This window comes from Rhipicephalus sanguineus, chromosome 2 (assembly GCF_013339695.2).
Source record: "Rhipicephalus sanguineus isolate Rsan-2018 chromosome 2, BIME_Rsan_1.4, whole genome shotgun sequence".
Lineage (NCBI taxonomy): Eukaryota > Metazoa > Arthropoda > Arachnida > Ixodida > Ixodidae > Rhipicephalus > Rhipicephalus sanguineus.
In genome coordinates, this window is record NC_051177.1 from 48,391,284 (window position 1) to 48,404,132 (window position 12,849).

The 12,849-nt window shown below is 44.4% G+C and overlaps 1 protein-coding gene across 1 annotated transcript in view; it reads right to left on the reverse strand.

Moving 5' to 3' along the window:
• Positions 1-1,435: 1,435 nt before the first annotated feature.
• The window catches only part of LOC119382899 (apoptotic protease-activating factor 1), a 119,203-nt gene continuing 107,789 nt past the window's right edge, over positions 1,436-12,849 (reverse strand). Inside the window, exons 20-21 of the mRNA XM_037650797.2 lie at positions 7,228-7,356; positions 1,436-5,560 (exon numbers count right to left, since the gene is read on the reverse strand). Of these exons, the coding sequence (XP_037506725.1) occupies positions 5,198-5,560; positions 7,228-7,356 (492 nt within the window). The 3' untranslated portion in view covers positions 1,436-5,197. The remainder of the gene's footprint in view (positions 5,561-7,227; positions 7,357-12,849) is intronic.

Consider the following 12,849-nt stretch of genomic DNA (forward strand, 5'->3'; position numbering starts at 1 on the left):
GGGCTTTAGCAAAGTACGGTAAACAATTAGCAACACAACCACATGCAAGTCAACTGCAAATGCCAATATCCTTCTTAGCAGCAAGCTGCAGTGAATGCTGTCATTTAAAGCTACTTTAGCAAGATTATTATTCTGTGTAACTGAAGCATTGAGGAAGGTTGGAGAACCATAGGTTTTTTGAAGACTGCGATACACCTCTCAGTAAAAATATTTTATTAAAAGCAACATCACATAAGGCACAATGTGTATACGTACAAAAGTGACAAATTAACATCAAAATGTTCCAAAAGTCACTGTTCAACAGAGCACAGTCCACACAAACATGTATAAGAGGCAAGCAAACATGCACTGTGAAGTGACACAGACTGACTGGATGCCACATAAATATGGCAATCTGCTCAATGCTTGAATCACAGCCACTTAACCCACAAATCTGAAAGGAATAAAGGTCTTACAAGATAAGACCAGAGTTCTGATATCACGAAAGTGTCCCACCTATAAAAGAAATTGCACTTATTAAATACTAGTGGCACCAACCATTTCATGTGTTAGCGGCATGCCACACTGTTGGGAAAAGTGTTCATGACGACAACTATTGCAAGTGTGGCCATAAAAGTATGGTCTGAAAAAAGCTCAAGGTAAAAAAAACCCATAAGAAACTTGGCACGTCGCTGTATCTAACGTCAGGTGGGGCACTCCAGCATTACTACTTCTAGTTTGAAGAGATCTCTTTGGTAACAAGAAATTTAAGTAGTCAGTGCCTTAACCCTTTGCGGTCCAAAACCTTTACCCACTTTCCGGCTCTAGCGGTCCGAAACTATTTCGCCAGTTTCTGGCGCCGCGAATAAAAACACAAGCTGTGGAAGAGAAACGCACAGGATATTTATTTTTGCTCCTGCATTCTGCAGGCAACTCTTTTAGTGATATTTGGGCAACGTATGATACCGCTCAAAGCATTCCCCTGTGTGCAGGCCAGGGTTATTACTGCAGGTTTCCACCGCCGCCGTCGTCGTCTTCGTCACTCACTTCTGTCGAATCACTGTCATCACTGTCTGGTGGAGGCACGTAATTCTCTTCCTCACTAAAGTCATCCTCGCTTTCGCTAAAAGCACCGCCGTAAAACGCACGCGGTGAAAACGTGGCCATGCTTCTCAGCGAACCGCGCGCGCGAGTGGGTACGCTCTAGGCCCCGTGCTGATCATAGTGCTGCACCCTAGTGTCAAAAAAGTAAAACCTCAACAAACAAAGCTCACTTATTCCTCAAGAGATGGCCCTTCATGTATACAAAAAATGCGCGCGACTCGCGGTGAGAAAACAGCAAAATTTAAACCATGAACACCCTTGTCGGGCGGGGCCCGACAGCGGACCGCTACGGCCGTGTTGCGTTGTCGGGCGCTGCCCGACAACGGACCGCAAAGGGTTAAAGTTACTAGCAGGTCAGCTTCCTTTGTTGTGAAATAATACGAGGCTGGCAAACATCCAAAACCTTGGCAGTTCACACGAAAAAAGATAAAAATTGGCCTCGTGATTCATTAAGATAAACGTGGAGAGCATGAAAAAAATTTTTGAGACACAGCAGCCTTCCAGCAAGCTATGTGTAAAATTTGTTTGACGAGGAACATTCCTGATGAAAACACACACACAAAGCCCCAGCAGAAAATTCTTTGCAATGTCTTCACGGACATCATGATGGTGACAGAACCCATTCTATGAATCTTTATAGTAAAAAACGAAGATATTTTGAACTCAATGAGCATAATTGTAAAAAATTAAATGCCTGCGTTGCAGGACGTGAATTAGCATCATCAGTAAAGTCCAGCCTGTTTTCGCAAAGCCACAGAGTTTAAAAACAAAGCAATCACATTATGCATTCAAATCCACGAACATGAAGGTGTTGGGCAAGGGAATTAATGTTGTCGAAGCTCATAAGCACACACTGCATAGCAATGTTGGAACAAAAAGCAGGAACAACCTGCGCTACAAATGTTTGGCAAGAATGGAAAAAGGTATTCCAGAACTTCACAACAAATATCAAAGTACTGTCTTGTGAGATAACTTTAGTTCTGAACACTTTTAACCATACATGAGAAAACACCATGCATTGCAGTGAATCTTCAGTGTAATAATGCTTGGTATTTTTTTATGTTTTATAAGTTGAAGAAAAAGAAAAGTGCAAGCATACAGCACAGAAGCAACGTCATTTCTCAATAAAATAAAAAAAAAGGCAATTAAAAATGTGTGTGGCTAAATTTACACTGAAATGAGAGCAGTGAAGGTAAAAGGCCTTGAAGGTTCACGGCAGTGTAAAGCATAGATCGAACAAATGATTTTAGAACAATACGGGAGGAAAGAGCAGCACGGAACTAGTATATATACATATTGCAAACTGCAAATTAAAGCTCAATGGGCCTGCAATGCTAATCTTCATAACGTGGCTTTGGACCATGTCACATGGACAAAAGCACGAACTACTACATGGCATTATGATAATGATTAATATAATAAACAGTGCCCATTTCATGGATCCAAAAATAGGCACTTTGCAATCTACATGGTGCAAGGAAGAAAGATGTTTGGATGCATGTGTCTAAAAAGTATAAATGAAGACACATGGCCACTGCACACAAGAAACGTGTGATCACGGGGCACGGTACGCAATGGTAACTCTCAACAAGATGCTACCTCTCACTACAGCAAATGCAATAAAAACTTTCGAAAGCACATGGTAAATAAATGGTTTGTATGAAAGTATATACATATATTAAAAAGGAAGGGGACGTGCACCATAGACAAAAAGACAAAACGAAAGCATGAATCAAATATTACATAGCTCATACCGTGCAACAAATCTCAAAAGTTAAAGTGAGAGCAATGTATTCTTCCTTCACAATGTACTTATGCTGCAAGATGCAAGTGCCGTAAATGGAGCCAAACTACCGTGCATTTTTTAAAGCGATATTTGTTAACTTTAATGGGACACTAAAAATAGTTGATTCCTCCAGTATTACTAAACTACTCCACTAGAATCACTTAATGTTTCATTTAATGAGAAAACATTAAGTTGATGGTGATGAACAAGCCAACACCATGTGCCATTCCTACCATCGAGGGGATGTTGTTTCATAGTCTAGAGACAGTGGGGGGAGGGGGGAGAAAAAAAAGGGAAAGCTAAAATATGGGCAAGCTTAAGCGATCAGTGATGTACTTGAGCAAATATTTAGATGCTGGAAAAGGAGTACAGCTATGTTCCTAGAAAAAAAGTGTTGCAAACTTTCTTGCAACTTCAAAACCTTCGCATAGCGATGTACCGGGGACAGGCAGATATGCACATGTCATGCCCTGGGCAAGGTTGGGAAGCATCCCTTTCACTGGTTTATGTAACAATGGTTCTGGCAGTGACATTGCCAATGAAAAATTTTTGTGGCATTATAAAACCACTCACACTGATTACATTGGTGTTTTGCACCAGTTCATCAGCTGTGCTTTGTACTGACAGGTAAAAAGGCCACTGGTGCTACTATTATGTCAGTTGTGCTCGATTTTAGGCTGCCCAAGCGCGCAGCATGACACAGAAGTGAAACACAGCTCTCCCAACAGCCAATGAGCAAAGCTCAATACAAGAAAAATAGGTCAGTAAGCAGCCAGCAATGGACTGAAGAAGTGTAAAACTTAAATAACATGCTCACTCACTTCAGGATCTGAGAACAACTGCATGTGGCAGCACTACATCTAGCTGGTTGGTGTGAGAGCACATTATTGTGTCTTCTGACTATCAGTGACAACCCAGCTTTTTTTTTTACTCTATACCAGACACTACAACAAAAGTGAGGATTGCTAAATTGCTTAATTTATCACTAGCAACACGTGTCCAGGGAATGTCATAAGTGGTAGGCTAGTGCATCTTCATGCGACTCGATTCATAAGTCAAGTGACCATATTGAAACTGTTCTGCAGCTACTGCCAGCCACGTACTCTGACCTGCTAGTCTAACATCATGCAGCTTTGAACAGCTTTTTGTGAAAATAAATGAAATTGCTGCACGTGTGATCACTGCTGAATACCGGCTGCTGAGTCATCCTTGCACTCTTTTTAATGCGAGACAAATTTTATCCTCTCTCGCAAACTCCAGCTCCTTCAGTCACGAGAGGTTCGAAACTTGAAAGATATGATGGGGCAGCGAAAATGAAAAACCCCCCAAGAAAAGAGTACAATTGCAAATAAAAAAATTTCCTATCCTATTTGCCTTATGCAGATGAATGCCAGGCTCTGGCAAGATGAAAGATGCTGCAAAAACTTTGAACAGCGAAAGCATCAAATAAGAGATCAATTCTTGGGCTATTTTTGGGCTATAGTTTGCAGCACAACTGGTGTGCCAAGAGTCATACAAGATATCACCACAGTTCATATGGCACGGTTAGTCGGGACAACTGTGTGCTAACAAATAGCAAAGTGGTTGAGCGACCGCAGAGAAAATCTCGCAGCAGAATGGCTGCTTTAGTGTAGAGGCAGAGTACGACATATGCGAACAGCACCAAAGTGCTCAATGCCCAAAGGCACCCCAAACCAGTTTCTCATGGCATGATTTGGTGCTGCCGAGCCATGACTCAATTCATCTACAACTGAATCAGCTGTTCTTTTCCTTACTCGAATTCATTTTAACCTGCCACACCGTAAAAGATGCACAAACAGTGCTGTCTTAATTGATTAAAAATATGGCAATGTCAGCCAAGCAACACAAGGCTATGGCCCCAGAACAGTGAAGATGGCAAGACACTCCTTCCTCTTCAGTCAAAAAAGCCATATCTTTAAAATTAAGTCACAGTTCAACACTGACTTTATCACACGTAGTCACCGTGCAGAAGAGGCACATGCTTAAGGCAGAAGCTGGCACGCTTTCTGCACTTCCGAAGAATTCAAATGGGTGAATTCAAAAGCTGACTACTGGTACTGGCCTCGCTGATCTGTCAGCGACGACTTGGCCAGAACTACAGCGGGAGAATTTCACCTCAGGAACATTCCCGATTGCTTTTGCCACCGAGCTGAAACATGAAAGTGGATACGGGCGAAAGCACTCGATGCAGACAGGCGCGTGGAGTAGTAGCGCTTGTGCGCACGTCACTTTCACCCACTTTCACAGTGCAACTATAGGAAAAATAAAACAGCAAACAAAAACAAGAACCATGAAAAAATATGCTAGTCACCTCTCACTCGCTTGAGCAGCACCCAATTTGTCAAGTACATACAAGATCCCCGAGTCATCAATTGTAACAAATGTTTTGAAGTCTGGTGAGGCAAACAGGGCCACGGCCTTGGAGCTCTGCAGCTGGAACCTCTGCAGTTGACGACGACAGGAGGGCTGAGACAGCGACTCTAAGGAGGCCACGCTTCCGTCGTCCAACGAACTCAGCGCCGATGCAAACTCCAGGGAGTCCAGGGACCACCAGCAGATGGACTCCGAGAGTGACGCAAGCTGCCGGCCGTCGGGGGAAAAGGCCAGGTCGTAGACCCAAAGCTTGTGCTCGCCAACCTTCTGGAGCAAGTCCTCTTCCAAGAGGTAGACCTTGGAGCACAAAGAGGGAATTTAAGCATCTTCATTTTGTAACACGAGAGTGACTGGAACAATTTCTTGCGCACATACAATAGGCTCTCGTTAAACAGAACCTGAAGGGACCAGGAAAATAAGTTCTGTTTAACAAGAGTTCGATTTAATGAGTAATGAACAGGGGAGCAGAATTCAAGTGGGAAACCAATCATATTACAGTAAAAGCTCGTTAATTCGACACCCGTTAATTCGGATAATTCGGACGGCTCTATTGGTCCCGGCCAAAGTGCATGTTAATCTATGGGACCAAACCTTCGTTAATTCGTCAGAATTGGGCTCCGCACCGCTTAATTCGGACAAATTCTGACGGCTGCCGCTACACAAATGTGTGGTAAAGCAGCGCTGGCACCACTGGGGCGAAACCGAAACTTGAGTGACATCGCCATCGCAATCAACTAGTGGGGGCGATCGCGGCGTCACCGAACGTCGGCGCCTTCTTTCTTCGCTCCACTGCGCCTCCGACACCATTTTCCCTTGTGTTGTGTCGGCATCGTCCCTTCTTGCGGAGTTCTTGTTTTTTCCCGTTGTGACCGTGTTTACATGTGGGGCCCGAGCATGCGGCAGTAGCCGACGGTGGCATCGACGAGGTGTCAGCCGAGTCCACCGACGGTGACTGCCCGACCTTCGATGCTGTCCTTCCCACAGATATGACCCTTCAGGACTACATCGCGATTGATGATTGTGTCGCCGCGACTGGTCTCCTGCCCGATCAAGAAATTATTAATGTCGCGACCTCATCGCACCTCACGGGAAGTCTCGGAGGCGCTTTTGATATTAGAGGGCGTTTGCCTGAGCACTTCCGACAGTTTGCGTGCTGTTGGCCATTTGGAAAAGTTAAGAAAAATTGTAATGTAAGCCGGAATCTGCGTGTAAACGCAGACGACCATTACAAAATACTTCAGCAAATAAAGGTATGCTTCTCCAACTTGATTTTAATGTTGTTTTTCCTGTTCATTCGTTAATTCGGCCTTCGGTTAATTCGGACATTTTTTCCGGTCCCGTGAAATCCGAATTAACGAGCTTTTACTGTAGAGGCAGTTGTGCCACTGAAGCAGCAACTTCATTTAAGAGATTTTTGTTTAATGATAGTCTACTGTACATTGAAACATCAAAATAATGAACCATAATATAACGAAATTCTCAATATAACAAAGCATTTACCTTTTTTATAATTTCATGACCATCAAACAACATGTACCATTATGACCATCAAACACCCTCAATATCACAAAGCATGACTGCCAACGATTTCAATATGCTAATTATGTTTCATTGCTACCACAAAGAAAGCTTAAGGCATTCAATTGAAACCTCTGCTGTGGCACGTGGTTCTTGAAAAAGCATTTTTCAAATCGCACGCCATGTCACAAGAAGTACATTCAGAAGTCCGTTTTTTCTCGTTTAATGTTACAGCGCTATACTTGTGCAAATATGGTACTATAGTATGTGCATACCCTGTATGAAGACCACAGATATGAAGACCACAGCGATGCTACAACCAGAAAACGTATGAGCGTGAAAACTATGTTTCAGCAAGGTTCTAGTGCAGATTAATTTAAAACTGTGGCTTCTTTCTCCCTCACTTGCAGGCAATTTGTAAAGCACAGACAATAAAACCTACTTACATAGACAGATCCCTCATCAGTGCCAGCTGCTACAGCGACAATTCTGGGATCTGGGCTGAACCGGCAGCAGCGAACACATGCGTCAAGTGTCTTCTCACTCAGCAGCCTACCCGTTTCAGCATTCCACAACTGTTGGATAGAAATAGAACCTTTTGGGCAAATTCAAATTTTTTAACGTGGGAAGGAGAGGGAAAGGAGGTAAATGTAACTTGCTCTAAACAGTGTAAAACCCACGTCACACATGGAGGTCAAGTCGACTTAAGAGGAGTACGCTTGGAAACATTGAGCGACCCATTCGGGTACACGGTGCTAAACTGGAAAACAAGAGTGCACTTGTAGCAAAGAAGAAATGGTGATGACTGTGAGTGGATTTTTCGAAGATGGAGATGAAAAAAAAATCGAAAATACCATTGTTTTTATTCATAATTAAACGTAAAACAAAGTTAAGCTATTTTCTCACTTGCCGAAAAATGGAGCTGTCTTATACAAATGCTGCAAGTCAATACCAGCCGAGACAAAGCAAAGTGTGTTCACGGAATGCACTTTGATTGGAGTATACTCTTCTGCAAGCGACATTCCGCTTGCGTCATTACAGCGCACTTTAACCCCTTAAGGGTTTTCGCCGTACATGCACGGCAGAAGCTTCCTGGTACCACAGGGTTTTCGTCATACATGTACAGCATAGCATTTATTTTTAGAACGCGCGCCTTTTTCAATCATTTCTCTTGCTTGGCCTGCGCTGCCACACATCGGGAATACGTAGAATTTTTTTCACGCACCGATGTCGCTCCGTTGTATTTTTTTTGTGCTTCCCAAAACGGCGCTCCGGCTATCACTTGCCCATACGAGCTAGGGATGGTCGATTAAATTTTTAATCTATTAATCGTTAATCATTAATCGATTTAGCCTTTAATCGATTAATTGCTTTCGGTGCAATGTTTTAATCAATTAATTGACATTTTTATGGGTGCTTTAAAACCGATATCTCTTTGTTTGAGAGGCATCGTTCGTGTTTGATATGGACCCAAATATTTTTCTCAGATGCGCTGACGATAGAAAATTCCCATTTTCGAAAATGTCGACGATGGGCCCCTTGTGCCCAGTGTGCGAAAATTCCCACTTTCGCACGCTGGACAGAATGTCGCGAATTCAAGAATCTGTTGCTATCATCCCTGGACTATTTGGCAGCAGGTCATATTTTCTCAAAGCCTGCCTACTCGAGCTCATCGAAATCGGAGGCGCGTTCGGGGACCACACTGTTTGGAAAGTCGCAGCTGAAACATGCAGTGTGGCGGAGGGTGAGCACATCCTGAGAAAGGAAAAAGAGAGACGAGGAGAAAGAGGAATTAAATAAGACGCTCGCTCTCGTAAGCACGGCACCTTTTCTTGGTTTGTCGGTTAGATATTGTGGAAGCCCTACATAATACTATAATTGCGGACTGACGCGATCTTTCCCTTGAGGTCACCCATGCAGAGATTACACAGAAACATACTGGCCTCAAACAGACCATCAGTACAGGCAACTGCGGGAAATAGAGTGGCATCAGTTTTTGCCTCCCAGCTAGAATAGACAGTAGCTGTGCCAGTATATTCCACAGGTTTCATCTGATCGTTGTCTTAACACGGCCCCACCCGCAAATCTAGTGTATCAGACATTACAACATAAATTTCGCGACTGTCCTTCTTTCCTGTCACAGCAGAAGACGGGGGCTCTAGCTGAAAGCTGTTTTTCTCCCTAAATATGCGACCATACAGTATTACTAAATGCTGCAAGGTCACTTCTTCAATAGTAATGCACTGGATGCTAGGCGTTCGGTAAACCTACGCGTAAAGTTGAGGATTACATAAAGGGTCTATAAGACCCTTTTCACAATTCGCGAGTGCGTATTCCTGTGCTGCATTTTCTCCCAACTAATGGCAGCAACTTTCGTGCTTCAAGTGGAGACGAGGTTGCACGTGCTGTCTATTACGCTTGTTCGTGTCAAGAGAGCCAAGTCTATATTTTCCTCGTCCCAGCGCAAGCAAACTGCGCTTGAACACTCTGTTTGAAGAAGTGACTAGCCGCCATTAATTGGGCTAACCGCATCGCAGGAAACCTAGCTGAACAATTATGAAAATGGCATATACCCTATAAGACGGACAGCTTGGCTAGTTGGTATACAGCATAATAAAAGATGGTTACTATATTAACGGTGGTACTACCGATTGCACTACCGATAGTTTGTCGACAATAGTACTATCGATAGTTTGTTTACATTACCGATAGTTTAAAAGAAACTATCGATGCTATCGATAGTCAATTTGCCGATAGTTTTGCATCACTAATACTCCAGCGACGCTCAACTAGCTTAAGGGAGAGGAGGTGAAGGCAGTAGCAGCAGTAGACTGTGAGCCGGAGAGAAGCGGGCAAGTTCATTTCTGCCGCGATTGGGTGGAGGCGCCTCCTGCCCGGGCTTGAAGCATTGGGGAGTGCTTGGAGTTGGACGGCGCACGCGCCGGAGATCAGGGCGAGTTCATATCTTTCTCTATGGGGTATGGCCGCCGCCAGCTCCGGGCTCATTTTGCTAGCGCAGAAATATGCGCTGTAGTGAAAGAAAGCAGTGAAAGAGAGGCGATGTGCATGGCATCTGCGTCTCAGGATAGCGCGCCTCACAGTCATGCGCTCCGGCCAACGGGCAAGGTTGGGGGCGGGAGTGGGGGGGGTGCCGTAATAGATTATTTGAATAGTTTTAATCGATTAATTCGATTAATCGAAAGGCGGAAATCGATGACAATTAATCAATTAATTGTGGACCTTTAACCAATTAATTGTTCATAGATTTTACCATCTCTAATACGAGCGTGTTCACAGAGCAGCTGGTTTAAAGTGCGCGCCTTTTTCGATCATTTCTCTTGCTTTGCATGTGCTGCCACACTTCGGAAATACCTGGAATTTTTTTGTTGCGCCAATGTCTCTCCATTGTTGCTTTTTTTATGCTTCGCAAAACGGCGTGCCTGCTATCGCTTGCACAACCGAGCGCGCCTGCGGAGTGGTTGGTTTCAAATGTGCGCCTTTTTCAATCATTTCTCTTGCTTGGAATGTGCTGCCACACATCGGGAATACGTGGAATTTTTTTAATGCGCTGATGTCTCTCCGTCTTTTTTTACAGCAAAAGCTGCTATAAGATCACAACAAGGGCAGTTTTTGGCGCTGTAGTTGTCCGCCGCCGCCGGTGTCCGTAACCACTATCGTGCGAAATAAGAAAAAAAAAAACTAAATAAAAAAAAATATTCGGGATGGAACGAGGTTCGAACCTAGGCCCTCTGCGTGGGAGCCCAGTATTCTACCTCAGAGCCATGCCTGTGCTTGAAACTGCGTTGCAAAAAGACCCTATACAGGCTTCATGTTGGGAAGGAACCACATTACCATATGTAATGCAGTGTGGTAGAAGAGTAAAATAACAACCAGGCGTCACACAACGCGAATTCTGTAACCGGGCATCACACAATGCGAATTGTGCAACGAGTGGGTTGTTGAATGCTTCCAACCCATTACAAAGGCCTCTGTCATAATTCTCCATCGTCATCAGCCACAGCATCAACTAAGTGCACATAATGCCTTACAGGTGCTTAGCGAATACCACGGTTCTCTGCAGAATGACGAAAAATTGCATAGTGGCTGCTTCCCTACTTCACAAAAATTATGATGATTTATAGCGTAGTGGGTTCCTCGCAAGTGCACTTCTCTTTGTTGCCAAGGAAGCCCATAAGGCTCCCATGGTCCATTTCCTCAGGGTCTCAATAAGTTGATTCCCCCTCTCTCTCACTCTCCATTTCTCCTGTTAACGTATGTTATAAAGCGTGGTGGGACAGTTATATAATGACCGGACGTCACACAATGTGAATTACGTAACAAGTGGGTCGTTTAAAGCTTCCAACCCATTACAAAGGGCTTAGCCATAATTCTTCATCGTCATCAACCACCGCAATAACAAAGTGCACATAATGCCTCACAGATGGTACCTCGCTTCTCCGCAGAATAACGAATAGTGTCGGGGTGGGTGCTTCCCAACTTCCCAAAATTTATTATTTGTGGCGCAGTGGGTACGTTGCTATTGTACTCGTATTAGTAGCCACAAGAGAGTTTATAACGGGCTCTAGAAATGCCGCTCTTCCAGCTTTCACTGTGACTGTGCTGCGCTTTCCGTGCAGGCCTGGCGTTTTTTCTTTTTTTGCTTTCCAAAGCGTCGCGGCAGCTTTCAGTTGCGCATCAGAACGTGCGCACGCGGTCCGGCTGGTTTCGGTTTCGTCCTTCGGGTGGTTTTCGCTTCTTGCGCCCGCAATGCTGATGGTTGTTTGGTTTCTAATCTCTCAAAGGGTGACAGTTTGTTACTCTCTCGTTTATTGCTCCCCGGGGCGCAATTACATCTGCTTCCGTGCGGCGCTAAATTACACAAACGACGCCGTTGGGATTGCGTTTCATGTTTTGGGGTCTCATAAAAACTAACTACGTCTTGTTGGCGATAAGACGAAGGATTACTGTAGCTTTTTCACCCATTTTGCTTTCCGGGCGGGCGCACAACCATAGAGTTTTCTTCCGTGCGCTCACTGACGCCGTTCGCTTACGCTATGGAAGCGCGCCGGTTGCTCTGCTGACGGTGAGTCGAGCAGCGATTCTTCCGATGCGCCGACTATTCCCCAAGTGTCGAATCAGAATCTGATTCATCGGATTTTAGTTTGTCAGACGAGGATTTTTTTACTAGTTCAGACTCCGATGACGATCAAGGAGCGACATCTGAAAAGCATGCACGGCGAGCCATGCTTCAAAGACTATCACACGCTTAAAAGTTTTTAGTGTTAGAACACAAACATTTTTAACCGGAAAAGTACTCTGGTGTGCTTATTTTTGTAGGTCTGTGAGTTATGTTTAATACTGCCGCGAGTCTTATATTTCATGAGTTGAAGCTTCACCCACAAAGACTGTGGGCAACGCGCTGCGCAGGCCTCGCCGTGATGTGTAGGAAGCTTCGCGATTGTTTTGGAACAATCTGTTAAGATTGCGCGCCGCACGAGAATGTTCCAGCTTTGTCGAGAGATAACGCCGCCAACAGCGATATCGCTGGAAAGTTCGATAGCGCCTGTATAGAAGCCGACGCGCTTGACTGCTTGTCAGTTGATCGACGGTCGACGCTCTGTTCGCTGCTATCAGTTTATTGCTGTAGCTGGAGTTTCATTTTCCCGGCCACAAGTTCGGCCTAATAAAGAGTTTCATCTCGGACGTGCTGACTGCTGCCTTCGTCGACGTCACGACCACGTGACAATACAATGCATAATTTTTATTTATAAAAAACTTAATTTTTTTTATTTTGCTTGATTTTACTACAAATAAACCATGTGTATGTAACAACAAAAACGATTTTTTTGTCACTTTACGGTCACGAAAAAAATTTTACACAATTTTTTTCTTAAAGGGCCCCTAAACCCCCTCCGACATTTTCCCAAACATTTGAAGTAAACAAGCGCATCGCGTGCAGAATGCCGTCGCGATCAACGATGCCACACGCCGCAGCGCTACAGGTCGCGGGCGCTCCACAATTTCGAAAGAACAATAGCTTCTCCTTTCCGGTCCCCGCCATTCCCGCC